The following is a 19707-nucleotide window of genomic DNA, read 5'->3' on the forward strand; positions in this document are numbered from 1 at the left end:
AGGGGGTGGACTTCGGAGCCCAAGCTACAGATTCAAAACACTGTTTACATAGCTATTTTTAATGCAGCAGTAATAGCCCAAGTCTGTCAACCCCGGCTGGAAGACTTGCTGCCATGAGCCGTGTAGACATACCCTCCTCCTTGATACACAGGGCAAAAGCCTCACCAGCCGCTTCTTGAGACAGTCTCAAAACCCCAGGACACCCACTGAAGAGAGCGGTGTGTGCACAGAACAAATTGCATGATTGGAGTTTTAGGCCCCGATTTAGAACAATACTTAAGGAAGTGTTTAACTTTAATCATATGAGCCATTGAAGTCAATAGACCTACTTATGAGCTCAGAGTTAGGCATTAGTTTAAATACATTGCTGAATTGGATCATTAGATTGTAAGTTCTTTCTTACAGAGACCAGTCTTCTTATATCTGAATTGTACCAACACACTTTTTGGGTGCTGTATGGATAATATGTAATTGCTATGTCAGTGTTTAAAGGAAGGGTCATGGAGCAAAGAAGTATGTTCCCTTTTTTTTTTTTTTTTTAAATAATATGTAAAATAGTCTTGAAAGTTTAAAAAAAGTCTTTCCTTAGAAAAAGGAAAGTCATGTTGCTCCCTTTTTGGAGTGCTTCTTTGGAAGATACAGAAATGTGTGTTAGGAGCTTTTTCAGGCCCTCATTGAAAGAATGGAAGTGTTGAATCCTTAAGAATGGCCTGACCTACATTAAGGAAACTTATATAAGCATGTCTACACTGATTGTAGTTACACGTGGATACACTGCATCAGTGCAAAATGGGGCTTACTTCAGTCCTGGTTAATGTGATGTGTTACTAGCTGAAGCTGCACCAGTGCAAGCCCTGCTTGACCACAGTACACTGTGTTTATGCTAGGGGTTTACATGGGTGTAACTATAATGATATGGTTATACCAGTGCACATTTCCTTAATGTAGATGGAGTAAAAGAGCTTTTTTTTCCCCTCCTAAGTGGTCTTAGTTACATAGATATTAAAAAAAAAAAAAGAAAAAGAAACCCTAAGACTTTAAAATAGTCTGAATAAAAATCACTTATCCTCAGTAAATCGTTGATACTTTTGATGTTCTTTACATCCTGAGTATTTCAGTGTGAATGAGCTCTGAAACACTGCAAATTATTCCTCCCTCTCCCCTCTCCCAGCCCCAAAAAAACGAATGTCTTAATCAAAAAGACACTAAAACTGTGTCAACCCATTTTTATCTCTTTTTGTAGGTCATGTTTTAGATTAATATCTGCATCATACTGTTCAAAATTCCCTTATCCAGTTAATTAAACATCTTTCCCAAAGCCAGCAAAAGCTTTTTAAAGTAGAAAGGAGTCAAATGCAGATTCAAGTCCTTTTGAAAACTGATGAAGTTGAGCTCATGATTTATAAATCTTACACAACTGCTCATTTTTAAAGAGTATCTCATCTGTCCAAATGATGAGCATGCTTTGACAAAAACAATTTGTTCTACATGTCTCAAGTACCACAGACAGTTCTTAAGAAAGTTGGAATTTTGCAATCATATCAATTAGCATTACTCAGATGTAATAATTTAGCTTTTGTGAAAGCGTTATGCACTTTTCAGTACTGCCTACTATCTTAAATCAGTGTATTATTTCATCTTGGGTAGCTTGCATTGCTAAATCCATTCTGTGTTTAGGTAGTACAAGAAACTTTGTAGTATACAAAATAGTAGATTTGCTAATACTGAAGCACTTATCTTGAAGCACTTTCAGGCTCAGTTATTCAACATGCTGTTGTTGTCGTCACATACATTCAAAGGCCTGTACTTTAGTTTCAGAATTGGTGGGCATGAACTTCTACAGTCTCTATTTGTGCACATGCAGATGTAAGCACAGCAGCTGATTTTGTTTTCTAGATACCTATTGATGTGCTCCCCCTTTTCTAGAAATTTAAGGCCTTATTTTCAAAGGAACCTCATCTAGTCTCTATCACACCCACACACATTCTCCCCTCCTCCCCCCAATAATAGTTCCTTCTTTACTCATCATTAATATTCACATTCAAGATTAAAGAGATGATAGAACAATCAGAATATAACTAGTGCAGGAAAATACAGATTGGTGCTTATGATATCAGTAATGGTTGCAACAGAAACACTGAGCATTGAACTAAGATCTTGACAGATAATTAAAGAACTTGGTTTCATTTACCTTATTGGAGGAATAACTAAAGCTACATATTAATGTTTTGTTAACTATATATATTCTGCCTATTTCTGTTCTTTTCTTTGGTCAGTTAAGGCTTTGCCTCCACTAAATTAGGAAGGGAAACTGCAAAGCTTGTTCTAGTTTTCAGTGTAAATATCTCTCATTTAAAATTCTACTAGTTCTTTAGATTTTCCCCCCTAAGAAGTACAGAAAAGGTTCTTTATGATTAAACTTTGCTGTATTTTAAGTTTTCAGTATGTCAAGTCTGAGCTGCAACCTCTGGACTTGGTTTTACAGATATCTTTCTGATCTCCATGCTTCTGGGGACCCTGCGTGGCAGTGTATTGGTGCCCAGCACAAATGGATTCTTCAACTCATGCACAACTGCAAAGAGAGCTACGTTAAAGATCAAAAAGGCAAGAATGTTTTTCCAGTTTACAGAAAGTCTTCGGTTTGACACTTAAGGGTTTGACATGGTTTCTTATATTTTATTTGACACAAAAGTAAAGGTTAGAATTATTATTATAACAACTTTTTACTTTACTTTGATGGCATTAAATAGTGAAAATATTATTAGGCTTCATCCATTCAGCTAAAGTTAGATCCAACCCTTGAAATATTTCTCCATGTTGGGTTTAATTCATATTGATTTTTAATTGCTGAATACAGATATCTGTTGTCAGAGTATATGCCAGTAATGCATGGATATGTAGGAGACTGGAGCATTGTGGAATACTGAATTTGCACATATATTTTTATTGAGACTCAGTTTAGAGATCGTGAGGTTGGCTGCAACCTGCTACAGTGTCTAAATATCCCACTTACTCAGTTTTACCAACAGGTTCATCAAATACTCAGTGATCTTCATTTTCACTAGTGTTGCTACTGGAAGTATTGCTTTTCTATATAGTGCTTCGAGGAGTTTCATCACCACAACTGCCAATTAACATGGTCTGTTATAATAATATTCTTTCCAGAAAAACTAGTCATAAGGCTAGTATTGCAGGGTGTGAAGCCAAAGAAAATGTTACCATACTTTGATTTGACTTGGAAAATTAACTATTGGTCAAATTTTAGTATCCATATAGTCATTTGGATCCATCCAACTATTAAATGGCATCTTTTTTCACTTAAAGAATAAATAAGATACTACTCAAGGTAAGTGTATCAACATCTATCCCTCTTCTGGGCAGAAAGATAACTCCCATATTAATGTTACTCCATGTGTATCCCAAACCAAAAGTATCTCTTCTTTGGAACAACAAGAATTGTATCCATTGTAGAAGTGCTCCACAGAACTGGTATAGGACTCTTAGGCCTCGTCTACACTGGGGGGAGAGGAGGGATCGACCTAAGATACGCAACTTCAGCTATGAGAATAACGTAGCTGAAGTTGACATATCTTAGTTCGACTTACCTCGCCGCCTCACAGCTCAGGGTTCGATTGCTGTGGCTCCCCCGTCAACTTTGCTTCCGCCTCTCGCCGATCTGGAGTACAGCAGTCGACGGGAGAGCGATTGGGAATCGATTTATCGCGTCTACGCTACACACAATAAATCAATCCCCAATAGAGCGATTGCTACCCACCGATCCAGCGGGTAGTGTAGACATAGCCTTAGATGTGTTTCTCCTTCCAAAGAGGTTACCAGGTGAGATATAGGGTTTAGCAGGTACTTAAAGTATTGAACATGATGAAGATAATAGAACCATGAATTCATGAGATCTGGTTAGAACATGCACAGCATATACCTTTAGCTTCAGTCCACCCTAGTGGATGATACTGTGTGCCACTATGCCAGCAGTGATAGCAGGGGAGATTTTCATTCAGGAATACACCAATTTAGGTGCAAAAAATAAAGTAACAAGATCCACATAAAAAGATATCTGTAGGATTTCTTTTTATCATCTTACCTGAGGGCTTATTGAGAGCAATCATCCCATAGCTTCTTACCCAGAAAAATAAAACAGGAAGATAATATGAGATTGAGACTATTTTTTTCTGAAGCTATCTAGAACAGTGTTTCTCAGTGATCGGTCTTTGGACCTGAGATCTCTCTGACACAGTTTAGGAATTCAGCAAGCCAATCCCTGGTGTCTAAAAGGCTAAGAAACACTGGCCTGGAAGACTTAAAGAAATGTTTAATTGAAATTAATAGAAGATGTGTGTCCAAATTTTCTAGCTTGCCTCAATAATCTCAACCTATGTATAACACTTCTCCTTACTCCTTATGATCTGAATTGTTAAGGTGTGGGACTTACAGCAATTCACCCCCATCCCAATGTTAATATTAAACAATTTATTGTGTTAGCAGCCTTTCTGGGAACCAAACAGGAGGAATTTATGTAACTTTAGTCTGCAGAGCACATACATTTATACATGGATGGTACAAGCGATATATATATAAATACATATATTAAATGAGCTTAAATGAATGTGATCAGAGATGTAAAATAGATTAAAACACACTATAATAAATATGTCTTTCAAGCAGGAAGTGTGTCTTTCCATTCTAGGTGTAAAATTGGTTATGCATGAAACTGAGAAATCTAATCAACCTATAGAAATAGAAACAAGGCTTTTGACAGAAGAAAGTTATTTATATTTATACTGCATTCAGAGGCCATTTCGTAAGTGAAGTTGGTAACAGATTTTCAGACTGCAGTCTTCTATTAAAAGCTCCCTTTTCCAAGAAAGATTCTTTTGTATATCAAGTATTTGGCAGCAGAGGTGGGTCATAAGGTTGATATTCTCTTGAACACTGTATTAGATCTTTTTCAAGGTTTCAGTTTTTAACAGGCATAGCATGCACTTATCCTAGCAGATGGTGCTCTTCATATTGTAAATATTGGGATACAGAGTTGAAGATTACTGCTGCACCTTAAGCACACCAGCATTAATCATTGGATATTCCAGACTGTTCTCCCACTGACTGATTATACAACACAAATTTGATACGTAGATTTAAATTGAACCAGGACTGACTATGTTAAAACTCCAGTAAAGATACCTCAAATACCAGTAGGAGGTGGACAGAGAAACAGTGTGTGTATGATGTATTTCCCAACTTTTTAGTGAGTTAGTATCACAAGCAATTTGCAGCTAAACTGTATCTGTTTCAAAGGAGACCAGTGCTCTGAATTGTTACACATGAAGAATTTTCTATTGCCTTAATACAAATCTAATTCATCTCTTAAATTCCTGTGAAACAGGTCCAAAATTAGACCAAAGCCTTTGCTTTTCCTGCCAGGAAAGCCTTTGGTTAATGCCCCGCTGGCATCCCCAAACAGGATTTTTAGAGCTGATCATCAAAGCTAGTTGGCTTTTTGGTTTGTTGGGTTTTTTTGTTCAGGTGGTGGTTTTTTTTTGTTTGTTTGTTTTTTTGGCAAGTTGTGTATGTGGGGGAAATCTTTTAACACTACAATTATTTGCTAAATGCCCGAGTTAACAAGGATGAGTGAGACATTTAGCATGTCAGTTATTCTACGACCTGCCCACAATGGGGATTTTTCCTAGTTCAGCTATTGGTGATCGACCACAAGTGTATCTGAGCCAATAATAACCTGTAGTGCATGGACAGTGTCACCTGCTATAAGAGCTCCCCGTGTGTAAATACTGGATTTGCCTGTCTACACTAGGGAATTCAGTGGTGCAGCTATACCAGCCAGGCCACTGATGGCTGTAATCAGGACAAGGATTATATTTACTTCCCCACTATGCATGTATTTTTTTTTAATTTCCCTAGAGTTGCCCTGACAGTCTACCCTGCTGTCAATTATCAGAATCTCAGAGCCTCTACTAAGCATAATTGGAGAAGGAAGTTAGTCAGTATAAATGCTCATGTAGTTGACTTTTTTATTGTATGCTGTAATTTAAATAGATATTTAAATATGATTTTGTATCCCAAATGAGAGTGGAGGATTCACAACAGTACCATCATCAGAAAAAAAAAATTCTCTTTACTTGGGCACTGCAGGACAAGCTGCATCCTATAGTAATGGTTAGTGGTAGCTAGCCTGTGCTAGAATTCTGAGCCACCACAGCGCAAAGCTTGCAAATGCAACTTGGAAGTGCTGAAAGAGGGAAAAGATGGCAAGCGCTTTCCCTACTCAGCTGTACGAAGTCAGGTTTAACTCACAGCGCTGTACAGCTGCAAGTGTAGCCAAGGCCAGAATACTAATATAGGTCCTGAAGTTTCCTCCTGGAATTTGTAAGTAGGGCTAATTAGAAGTCCTGCATATTTCAAATGTTCTCTGCTCTGTGCTCAAATTGTGAATTTATGTATTTTACTGTCCCATTGACATTGAAAGTTATGTCAGGCTGTGTGTAAAACTATTTGTCAGCCTGACATGGATGAAGAAGCTGACAACTGAAATAGCAAATCAGTTGTAATAATTAAAGAAATCTTTTGATGGGAGAGTCCAGGCTACATACAAACGACACAAATCTGGTGATTAGGTAAATGGTTATGTTTATTTTCTGAGGGTGGAGGTAAGGGGAACAATGAGGGAAAGAGAATCTTAACAAAATATGTAGGAGAGGTTGAGATTTCTAAAGTACTTTGGTGTATTTTTGAGTTCATTTCTCAGAAATGATATTCAGACGGAGAACAAGAACATAAATAAATCCATGCAAATTAATGGACTAATCTTTTATGGCTGGCACCAGTGCAACCTTCACAGCAGCTTTTACAGAGCTGGAAAGCAGATTACAGGAGGAGATTACAGGACTTCTCTGCTCCCTCTCCAACACTTATAAACCAGAACCAGTGCCCTCTATCTCAGTTGAGGAGCAATTCTAGATGCACGAGACAATGATCCTTATCCCAAACTGAACCCATCAATGATATTCACTCCCACCAGCTGATAGAGCATTGTGTCTACTACCAGCAGGTAAGACAGTTCTTGAAGATCAGAACTTCCCCTTTGCTCTCTCAAACCAAAGTGAGCTTGCCAGCCACCCATCCTTCTACTGCAAGGAACCACAATTCTCATCACCCTGTGTTCCCCCAACACTGATCAGATGATAATCCTCAGGTATAATTGATGGAGTGGATAACAGACATAGCATTAAGTCCAGACACATCTCCAGCCACATCACCAATGTTCACAGAAGACCTGTGTCTAATGAAGTATGCAGGCAGAAGCTAGCGTAGGTAGTACAAGAAATTATTAGAATCCAACATAAAAGCTTAACAGTGTAACAGTGGCTGAGACCAAGAGACTACCCTCCTCCTCACCACACACTCTGAAAAATATTAGGCCATGGAACTTTTCCAGATGGTGAGCCTCATACTCCAGATTATCTTTGCCCAACTGCAGACCCTGGTACAATGACAAGACCCCATGATTCTCATTAACGGAGTTTTGTACAGCTGTGGAAACAGAGTTTCTGAAAACTCAGAGAAATGTCCACATCATCAGGTGTACCCATGTTTTTATGACTAGTGGATGGTCACTTTTTGCTTACTGCTAAACTGAGATGGTCAGTGCCTCCATCAGAAGGGGAAAATCTACTGATCAACTTGAAAATGTGGAATAACCCAATTTGGTACTCAAGAATCTAACAAATGAATAGGAGAATAGATACTTAGGCACTTTTAAAATTTCCCTAGGCATCTTTAGGCACCTAAAGACCTTTGACAATCTGGCCCTAAGTGACTTGCCCATCATCATGAGGCAAGTGTGTCGCAGAGCAGTGACTTGAACCCAACGCTCTCAGATCCTGGGCTAATGCCATAGCCACTGGAGTGTCCTTCTTCTCACTTCATGCCCAAAAACAAATTCAACCTCTTCCAATACGTTTTCAGAAATGAGATGTAAACATGGAACTATACTCCTGCTAATACCTTCTAGACTCATTAGGAACTTTTGGCCCAGTTGCCCATCAAGGTCGTCTTATCTGCTTGTGAAGTCACTTATTCTTCTTTTTCTTATTCATCCTGTTCTTCTTTTTGCGGATACAGACTAACACGGCTGCTACTCTGAAACTTATCTGCTTGTGAAGTCACTTATTCCTCTGACAGATTTGAACTTAAATTAACCTTCTGGGCAGTCAAAGCCCATATTTTTTCCTAGGCTTTTGGGAAGGGGTGATGTTCGAGATGTTTGGATTTTTTGTTATCTTCATGATATTTGCTAGTGAAAGGTTCTCTCTCTGAAGGTGGGATGAGCAGTCCTTTATATTTGTATTTTTTTATTTTACATTTATGGAATAATTGCCCAGAGCATTGGATGGACCCCTTTTATAAATCTAAATAAATTCTTGCAGCACTACATCAGGCCAGTGCTTTGTCGAAAGACTGATCGTAGGTAGAGCCAAAGTCCCTCCCTCAATTTGTTCATAGGCTCATCCTCCCCAAAGAAGATTCTCCAAAATAGAGAGAAATAGAATTATGGGAGGCTTTTAATTGCTATTTGAATTTAAAGCCTGTCTTGTGAAAATCACTGTGATATCTTAATGTCTGCTCAAAGCAGACAGGACTTGCATATTTTCTGAAAGGCACCTGAACAGTAAACTGTATAGTACTCAATTTTTCACTTTGGGGTGGATATTCTGAGTTGATCCTGCTGTGATTTGGAGGAGTGTAGGTATTTTCAAACCTGATGCTTAGACACCTTAGTTATCCCCTGCAGCTAAAACAATATTTATTTAAATGTATTTGGTCACTCCTTTACCATTTGGCACTTTTTTTGTTTTTTCGCTGCTCTTTTAGGCTTCTTATAGTCAGACTCACTGTAGTACAGGAAACATAAGGGATATAATGAAGTAAAGTGACAGGCAAATAAATGCAAATAAATAAGCTTTAGTTTAAAATTTGCCTAGGGGCACTAGGAACAGTGCCAAAACACAGTGAGTACTGGGATTTCTAAAGTGAATATAAGGGAAAGAAACCATAGAGATTAAGAATATTTTCTACATGTCTGCTAGTTATTGCTGGAGCTTTGCTATTGGTTATGTGGGTCTTGTGATCCTGTGAGCTAAAACAGGGAAGGAACCTAATGTTGTTATCTTAAATTACTGTAGCTAATATCTTCGTTTATCAAAATATCTTCACATAAGATGTTCAGTATTGGAGCAAAGATATAATCATTTTTCAAACCCTTAAAATAGAGTCTTATGGAAATGCTAAGACAATTATAGCGTGAACTGCCTGCTGCAATATGGGGGGCGTGGTTGGTATGTAGATCCTGTCTACATTGTGTGTTATTTTTTTTAACAAAGTAAACACATGGATCTATCTTAAAACAGAATCATGTATCACTTTTAGCCAATTTTTATGCTAAAATTGTATCATTTTGGCAGCACTTTTAGTATGGTGCTCAACTGTGAGTGCTGTCTTAAGGATATATGTTTTCTTTTGATGCCAGAATAACAGCAGCTGTACATAGTGTGAAGGAAGGAGGCAGATGCTTAGACCACTTTGCTCTTTCTTCTGTACCATACTAGAAATCTATTCACCTTGCGATGAATGATCTATCTTTGTTAGAGCAGACAGGCCAGCAAGGCTTGTGTCAAAAGGGCCTTTTCAATTTGTTATCCTAGCAGCTGGTTCTCTTCTATTGCCTTCTCTTACTGTACATCTGGAAGAAGACTTCTTGCAGCTGGGAGCCATTTCATGTCTAAACCACATCCCCTGTCGTCGCAGAAATACTCTTTTCACAGTGACTGTCCAGCAAAACTCTTAATGAGCTATTAATTAAGAAATTAAAATATTAATCATTACAGAGCTTGACATTGGGCTGTTGTTTTTGTTTTGTTTTTATTATTATCTGTTAGTCTGCTGTTCACACTTGCTGCGGACATCTTGTGGGGCGAGGGGAGTGTTCCTTTATATGTCAGTTTAAATTGTTTAAACCTATGTTGCAGGCAGTAAAGGTCTGACAATAAAAAGAAACACAATTCGATCAAGGCGAACATTTACAAACTGGGGTGAAATGCTGGCCACATTGAAATCAATGGTAAAATTCCCATTGGCTTCAGTTGCTAAATTTCCCCCAGTGCCAAAATTAGTCTCCTAAATCCTTGTTTAGGTGACTAAATAAAAGTGGGCTGACTGTCAAGGATGCCAAAAACTTCAGCTCCACTAAAATAGACCAGTAAAAACAAAGTCACTTTTATGTAGGTGTCTAACTCTAGGTACTGAGTTTTGAAAATGAAGAGTATTTCTGAAGTTCTTATTTGTTATGCCAAATCTGTTTTCTTTCTGTATACAAATTGCTATTTTAAGTATAAAACCTTTTTGCACCATTTGTTTTTAAACATATTCTAGAAATATCAGTGGTTGTGATGTAGGAGAACCCCAATCTACTAACTGCCAGGTTTTCCTGTTTTGTTTGAATGGAATGTTTTGTATTTTTACTTACTGACCATGTGAAATCTGTCATAGTTCTAAATATATATGAGAGAGTATTGAGAGCAAACAAAACATAGTAACTTATATCTTGAAACAGGTTAATTTTAAGGGAATTCGTAGTACTCCCTTAATTTCTTGGCTCAGAAAATTGAAATTCTTCTATGCGGTGTGCTTGAAAGGAATCCTATCCTGGTTGTGTCAGTGCAGGCTCCAGGCACTGCATGTTTGGTCAACAAGCAACAGTGGGTGGTCGGGCTGTAGCACAGGACAAGGGCCCGCTGTGCACAGGAAAAAATGTTCAAAGGTGTTTAAGGGTGGTAAGGAAGTCTGCCGCCCTTCAGAGAGTCCGGAGGCTATAGATCAGTATACCCTCACACTGTTGTGGCCTGTGAGAAAGCTCGCTATAAGAGACATAAAGGATGAGAAAATACAGTAACTATATTCACCTAGTTACACATGTGCAGAGCCCTCTTAAATTTTACACATATGCATACCATATATACAGTAGTCTGTTGTTTAAGTATAGTCTGGCATGTTGGCTTATAAAGGAAAATTGTAATTCTTCAGATTGAAAAATTACTAAAACTGAGCTGTAACATGTCTCATTAGAAGTTGCTTTTTCAATCCAAGGAGAAATAATATTCCTCAATAGAGCCAAACTTCAATCAATACTTCTTCTGAAATCCTTTTAAAGAATTTTAATTGAATTTTACTTGAATGACATGCCAGGTACAATTTGATGCAGAAATGAGGCCCCCTTTAAAGGTGGCTCAGAGACAAAATCTCATTGTTATAGAGAAAAAGAACAAATAAAGTCAAGGTACAGAGAATTTTACGGAACAGACGTTTGCTGCAGAATAGTTTCACAAATAAGTTTTAAAATACAGAAATTAAGTAATTGTTTACAGGGTTTAAATTGTTGACCAGTTTGTAGACTACAGCAAAACTACTTTTTAAGTATATTGCCTGTAGAGCTTCAATGAATTGACACATAGTAACATGCTGGATATATAGTATATATGCATAATCCATAGTGCACACTGTATGCAAATGTGTTTATATAGCATACATATATGTTTTTATTAATATATATAGAGAAAATTCTAGTCCCAGTTATAGGAGCATGCACTGAAGAATATATTCAGAATTACTTACTATACAGTAAGTGTATGCCTAAGTGTAGTAGATGTCCTCACAAGACATACAGTTGCTTTATATGCCAGGCCTGATTTTGAGAGGTGCTGAGCGCAGAGCGTGTGTGTGTAAATCTCAAATGTAATCATTCTAATATTATTTTATGCCACTTTATCACTGTAAATATATGTGGTGTAAAATACATATTGTAGTATATTTTATATTCAAATAGTATAGTAAAATATTAAAAAGTGACTTTAAAATCCTGGAGTAATGAATATAAAAATCTTCAGTTACAAATTCTGCTTTATTTGATCTTTTCATGGTTTTACAGTTGTAGATATAAAAAGGCTTTAATTACATTTGCAGTCTGTTAGCGTGGTTGGGTAGTTGGGGAGAATGTACTACATTTTAATTTAAATCTTTATTTTTCTGGGTCCCTTTAGTTAAATATACACTTTGGCACTGTAGTCATTAACAAATATGCTCTACACAGATACTGTGTTTTGGAACAAAATATTTCTGTGCCATCAAAGATATGATTGTATGTCAGGAGTGTGTATTTATGCTGCATATACACTATCTTAAAACCTGTTCCTGCAATGTGAAGCCCTTAATTTCTTGAAACTCAAACATAAAATACTAAGAATCTCAGGTTAAAAATTGTAGAATGTGTATAAAAAAAGTAAACTTGTAATCACAGTCATTTCTTTTGGGGTTTTAAATATTTACTGAACATTAATATCTCCATTCCATAGTTTGCTCTTAAAATAATCCATTGTGTTATATTCCATGGCTAACCTAGTACTTGTGCTCCTAGAGAGAAGGAGTTGAATATGGGAGAAAACTTGTTTGTAAGTTAACTTCCACTTTTCAAGATTTATGTTTAGTATGCAGTCTTCAAGCGCTATCTTCTGGTCAGTTCAGAGCAAGATCGGCTTTGCTAATGTACTCCAGATGTTTATTAGTCCTGGAGGTATATGTGCTGCTGTTGTTCCCTGCTGCTCTGTTATACTTGCTTATAATGTCAGACACCCAATTAAGAAATTAGTTCATGTTAAACTTTCTTTTCCTGGTACCACCACAACCTGATGATGTGGTTTCTAGTGGAAAAAGAGAGTATTCTTTACACTGTCTTCTGTTGGTGAATAAATAAATCATTTGGGTTTTTGTAGTGTATCAGTGACAACAGAATTTTACAACTTTCAGACACATCTGTGTAATATTGGGCACGCTATTTTAAGTGAACTTGCCTAAAGATCATTTTCTTAAATAATTATGCCAGTTGAATAGACACTGTCTCACATTTAGAAGGTATGTGGATGGTGAGGGCAGGAAATCTATTTCAATATGTTAAAGCATGATATTTTCACTTTCTCCTATATGTGAAAAGGTGGCTTATGTGTTAGAGAAAACAGTGCTAATTTAAAAAATATATTAAAAAGCACATTTAACTGGAAATATTTATGCCAACTAAATAACTTTGAATTGCCTTACCATGCTTCTGACGAAGTGGGTATTCACCCACGAAAGCTTATGCTCCAATACATCTGTTAATCTATAAGGTGCCACAGGACTCTTTGTTGCTTTTTACAGATCCAGACTAACGTGGCCACCCCTTTGATATTTCTTCTTCTTGACGTTTCAGAAAATTTGCATTTTATGTGTTTGAATCCTAGAAGTGGAGTCAACGGAAAAGCTTATATTGATACCAAATAATTATGTTAAGCTTTTAGAATTTCACAGCATCTTCTGTGCTATAGCGTTCCTTCTTTGGTCTTGGGGGAAAATGTATTACATAATTTGTACTTACCCCTTTATATTGTTTGGGTTTTCATTCTGTGTGCGAGAGTAAATTCACCCCATTCAGATTATTTAATTCCACAAATGTTGCTAAAATGTTATTACAGATGTTGTTATTCTAAAATTAGAACATTTGGGTATGCCTTTTAAAAAAATAATAGGCATATAAGTTGTGAATGTGAAAAATTGCATATCCAGTCACAGATCTTTTGCCTGTGCAATTGCATATTTTACATGCACGATTAACTGTTTGCATTTACATTGTACGTGCCTATTTTAAAAATGTTTGCCCTTGTACATTTTCTTTGCCAATTATTCCTTATATTGTGGTGAATTATTTTAAACGAACTCTCATATTCAAATGTACCATGGAACTATAGATTTTACGACTATATGTAATATACCTGTATCACCGCTACAATGTCTATATTGCTAAAAGTGGAAAAATTATGGTAAAGAATCCACAAAGTTGAATTAATCTAAGTGAAATACAAATTAAATGCAAAACAGTATAATAAAGCAATGTGGAGGTACAATAGGTAAGATCACAAAGTCGGGGAATGTAAAAAGTTTAATGTTCCATTACCAATGTAAATCTTCTGTGTGGCAAATGCTATTCATTTTTAGGTATACATTTTATCACTAAACAGCAATATATTACCTTTTGTGTTTAGCATGGGATCCTGCAATGAGCTTTGCACCCATGCACAGCCTCATTGAAGAGACCGAGGAGTTCTCTCCTTTCAGAGCTCATTGCAGGATTAGATCCCTAATCACTAAATAAATAAATACCAGGAATCTGTGTTGCCAACTCTACTGATTTTTATCATGAGTCATACTTGATTTTGTGTCTTTCTAAAAGCTGCAGCTTGTGGAGTCAAGTGATTATATGAGAATCTCAGGACAGGACACTGGACTTGTTGGATCCCTCACTTGAGCAGATATGGCAATTCACATGTGCCTATGTAATTCTTGAGAATCTGAAAGTGAAAAGGGTTTTGAAATTGCATATGAAGCTGATTCTTATTTTCATTATCCAAGCTGAGAGAAACGGGCAAAAAGTTACCAAAGAGCAATAAAAGTAAAAAATAGATTAGATTTTTTTCCAGTCTTTATAATATATTAAGATGATGCTAGTAACATTGGGTACGGCTACACTGCAGTTAGGAAGTGTGATTCCCAGTGTGGGTAGACAAACTAGCGTTAACTCCACTTGACCAAGCATGCTAAAAATAGCAGTATGGATGTTGCAATTTGGATGGCAGCTAATGCTAGCTATCTGAATCCCAGCCTGCCCACCCGCTACAATCTGAGCTTGTGTGGTTAGCCTCAGCCACCCCCGATGCTATAGTGTTCACACTGCTATTCAAATCTTGAGCTTGAGCAGCGCTAGCACTGGTCTCTCTACTTGCGCTGGGAATCAGCTGCAGTATAGACATACCTATACTGTTCTTCTTTAAGTGCTGGTCCATATATATTCCATTGTTAGTGCCCTGTGCACTTCAGTTTGGATTTTTTTGGCCAGCAGTGTCCTTCGGGGGCTGTACTTGCGCCATGACAGTCCTCCTGCCAAGGGTATAAAGGGGAGGACGACCTCAACCGCCTCATAGTTCCTTTTCACCACCCATAGCTTCAACTTGGAATTTTGCTGCGTCTGAGCTCTCACCCACTATGTGGCCCTCTCTTTGTTTGTAAATAGCTATGGATAGTGGTATTAGTTCATTAGTTGAGTGATTCATTTCCTTTTTGTTAAGAAATTTGTTTTTCCCTGTTAGACTTACCCTGTACTGGTTCCTTCCTATATGGTGGGTCAGAAGTCTCCACGCTTTAAGAATTGCTTTTCATGAGCGGCCCTCAATGGTGGGCATTCTAGGTGCTTATTGTACTTGGGAGAAGGGCAGTTGTTGACAGGTGCTCTGTTCATAAGTTGTTCTGAAAGAGAACACAAAAAGCTAGGGAGGCACATAGGAAGATGTTCTTCATGGAGAAATCAGAGTTCTCTCCTGGGGTCTAGATGCCATACCTCTGATAGGGAGTCTAGGTCTTATTACCAATATCCTAGCTCTAAAACTGACAGCAATGCTTTCCGTTACTATCCTCCACCATGGCCTTCTGTTCCTTATACATACCAGCAGCTTGCCCTTACTGTGCTCCAGTGAGGCTTTCAGTCTGCAAGGAGATCAGCTTCCGTGACCCATATCTCCACTACCACCACCACGTAGAGTAGCATTATGAACTACTAGGGAACCAGCTCCTACTGCCAAACATCTTACTGACAGTTTTGACAAAGAGTTGCAAGTTGATGATCCCAGCACCCATTTCTTTGTCATTTCCTGATGAAGCTGTAGTTGCATTAACTTCACAGCTAGATGATTACAAATAATTTCAGGAGTTATTTAGAAGAATAACTAACACGCTGGAGATCCAAGGGGAAGTTAGCAAGCTCCTGGACACCACTCATACCACCACGCTGGGTCATTTAGCAGTGCCAATTAATGAAGGCTTACTGGATGCTAAATTACTCCAGCAGACAGCTGCCTGTCTGGCACCAACATGCAAAAGTGCAATGCAATACAGTGAGTAAACTTCTGCAGCTCTCATACAATTTTATATGAATTCTGCTTCAGGATCCTGTGTGGTATCAGTGATCCATGAAAGAATGAAGCCTCAAGGTCCTAAATCTACCCCGATTTAGAGCCTAAGAAATCAGACATATTTGGATACAAGAATTACTTATCTGCCAGGTCGCACATGAGAATAGCCAATTACCAAGCCATGCTGGAGAAATAAGACTAATTAAATTATAATAACACCTCTAAATTTTCTGATAAAGTCTCACAGGCAGCATGGAAAGAAAGTAAGTGTTTGATTTCAGAGAAGCAACTTGTAGGACATACATCACAAGTTGCCTGTTTGGAAGTATCTGATACCATCTCCAGGTCCATGACAAATTTTGTTGCCATGAGAACGTCTTACTGGCTACATGCATCCAGCATACCCGAGGACGTACAAGGTACCATAGAGGGCCTGCATTTTGAGGGGTGTGACCTGCCTTTTGAGAAATGTGACATATTTACTTAGAAAATGGATGAGGCCTTACTTTCCTAAAAGGACTTGTGAGCAACCCTGAGATTTTTAGTGGTGTGTACTCCTGCATTGACAAGAAAATTATCTAGGCCTTAGTCTTACCCTAGGAAGTCTTATTGCCCTAAACTCAGACATTCTGTACCTCCAAAAAAGTATCAAAGGTTCCAGACGAAGAAAACATTAACTTCCCATGCATAATCTTCACACCTTATGACATCGTCAAGGCAGCAAATTTTACTCCTCAGTTGGGAGCTGTGAATGACTTCTAATAGATCATCTTATTATTTCAGCCCCATTTGGAGGCCATCTCTTTCATTTTCATGGGGTTTAGAGTACCGTAACAACAGACTATTGGGCTACGGAGGTAGTAGAGGTGGGATATTCCATTCAGTTCCAGACTTTCCTCATCCCTTGTCAGAGATCCCTTGTGATTTCTATCTCTTGGACCAGTAGAAGAAGTTTCACCAGAATTCTCAGGGAAGAGGTTACATTCCCACTATTTTCTGATACAAAAGAAAAATGGGAAATGGCGCCCAGTTTTGTATTTGAAGATATCAGAGCAACTTCATCAGCAATTTCAGGATAAGGATGGTAATTCTAGCTTCTGTGATTCCCTCCCTAAATCCACACGACTGGTATGCAGCTCTCAACCTTCAGGATGCTTATTTCTATATAGCCATCCATCCTGCCCACAGAAGAGATCTAAAATGTCAAGTAGGCAACTGCAATTACCAATTCAGGGTTCTGCCATTTGGACTATCAATGGCACTAGGGGTATTCACCAAATGTCTAGTTATAGTGGCATATTACCTGAGAAAGCAGGGAGCCATAGTTTAGCCATTCATGGATGTCTGGCTTACTCAAGGGAAATCTCCTGCTGATTCCATTAAGCAGATTCTCGGTCTCTTTGCCTCTCTAGGACTTAGAGCCAATAAGGAGAAATTACTCTTAGTTCCCACTCAAAGGGCATGTCTACATTACTGGCTGGGATCGACGGACAGCGATCGATCCAGCGGGGGTTGATTTATCTCGTCTAGTATAGACACGATAAATCGACCCCTGATCACTCTAGCATCGACTCCTGTACTCCACCTCAACGAGAAGCACAAGGGGAATTGATGTGAGGGCGTTTCCCATTGACACACGGCAGTGAAGATGCCGTGGTAAGTAGATCTAAGTACGTCAACTTCAGCTACATTATTCACATAGCTGAAGTTGCATAACTTAGATCGATCTCCCCCCCTAGTGTAGACAATCCCAAAGAATACAGTTTGTAGGGAGGGTGTAGTCTCTGACTCAGGCACAACAAAAGCTTGCTTACCAAAGAAGATTCTGCAGCATAGTACAGAGTCAACTGCAGGTACATCCTTCAACATTGCTTCAGGCTTCCAGGGCACATGATCTCCTGCACTTGCGTAACTCAGTATGCCAGACTTTGTTACACAGAAGAATAGTTGAAGTCAGTATATCCGCTCATCACATATCACCTAGAAAAGAAGTTGCAGGTCACCCTAGAAGCCCTATTGTCCTTAAACTGATAAAAGGATTCTGAAAAGCTTTGTAAGGGAGTACGCTGCTCTGCACTTTTACCACCCAAGACTCTAGAAACAGATGTCTCCAATATAGGATGGGGAGCTAGACAACTTACAAACTCAAGTCCTCTCATCTCATCAGGAAGCTCATCTTCATATAAATGTTCTGAAACCTAGAGCAGTTAATCAGGCTTGAACAGCATTCCTTCCAGTTCTCAGAGGATTATTTATTTAGGTCTTCATATGCCCCCATGAGGCAAACCAGATTTAAGGGCAGTCTGAGTAACCATGAGGATTTTAGAGCCCTCAGAAGATTTGAGCTTTAAACAGAAAGTTGGTCTTAACCTTAACTATAGTAGACCTGGCAGTCTGCTATAATTTGGTAGCACCCACCTCTGTTAAATTAATCACAGTGGAATATGTATGGACAAGCACTTAAAGAAGAAGAAACGGTTCCTTATCCTACAGTGACTGTGGTTCCTCAAGATGTGTTGTCCAGATATATTCCATGGCCTGCCCATCTATCCCACTGCTACAAGTCATAACACTTGGGTTCTGTAATGGTAAAGGAATTGAAGGAGGATTGAGATTGCCCCATCCTTTATTCCCTAGGCCTGGTCCCCAACAGACACTGCTAGTCAAAAGAATCTGAACTAGATTGCACAGGGTGCATGCGCAGCAACAGTAGAATATATGTGGACAGCACATCTTGAAGAACCAGTTACTGTAAGGTAAGGAATTGTTCTTCTTCGAGTAATGCCCCTATGGGTTCTCCAATCTAGGTGCGCTTGCGCCCCCTACACCTTTGAGCAGAGATTTCTTATAGCAATGTCCATTCATTCTGCACATGTGTGCTAGTCAGCCTCCTGCCCCATGCCATTATTATATAGCAGCGAACAGGCAAACTGCCCTCAGTTCCTTCTCACTTTCCTCAGCCTGAGACGGAGCTCTGGCAGTTGTCCCTGTTGAGATTGCCTCAACTGCATCCCAGTTTTTATTGTACTACTAAGTTTATAGTAGTTCTTAGTGTAATTAGCAGTAACATTAGCTTTCTAGTTTTAAAAAAAGTATTAAACATTTTAAAACATAATATATATATATAGATAGATAGATAGATAGATATTAGTAGATAAGGTTGTTCTTATTCACTGAGAGGTTATGCCTGGTTCTCCCAATTTCAAACGTGTATTGTGCCTGAGGCAGTCCCGGTAAACAACCAACACTCCCAGTGCATCCGCTGCCTCGGGGAATCATACATTGCCAGAAGTGTAACTTCTGTCTCATATTGAAATCTAGAGCCAGAAAAAAACAGGGAGATCAAACTTTGTCTCTTCATGATGGAGAGCTCACTATGCCAGCTTCTGACCCAGCCAAGGGACCCCTCTTGTACACCAGTCTCTGAGCAAGTCTCCTGCCTCCACTGTCTCAGAGCCACACTCCTGGAGGACATCTAAGAGGAAGACCCAAAACTCCTCTCATAAGTCTTCCAAAGCCCATGTCCTGTGTTTACCAGGTATAGAATCTACCTCAAAAAAACCAAGGTTGTCAGTGTCTTCAGTTACTTCAGCGCCATCTGCTCTCCAGTCTGGTCCCCATGAAGCTGCTGCTT

The 19707-nt window shown here is 38.6% G+C and overlaps 1 protein-coding gene across 2 annotated transcripts in view; it reads left to right on the forward strand.

The window, feature by feature from the left end:
• The window catches only part of EXOC2 (exocyst complex component 2), a 201365-nt gene that overhangs the window by 74279 nt on the left and 107379 nt on the right, over positions 1-19707 (forward strand). For both annotated transcript variants that reach the window (XR_010598715.1, XM_065584883.1), the window contains exon 11: positions 2486-2604. Coding sequence is in view for 1 of the 2 variants with exons in the window: in XM_065584883.1 (XP_065440955.1) it covers positions 2486-2604 (119 nt within the window). In the remaining variant the exon portion in view is untranslated. The remainder of the gene's footprint in view (positions 1-2485; positions 2605-19707) is intronic.

This window comes from Chrysemys picta, chromosome 2, assembly GCF_011386835.1.
Source record: "Chrysemys picta bellii isolate R12L10 chromosome 2, ASM1138683v2, whole genome shotgun sequence".
NCBI classification, from domain to species: domain Eukaryota; kingdom Metazoa; phylum Chordata; order Testudines; family Emydidae; genus Chrysemys; species Chrysemys picta.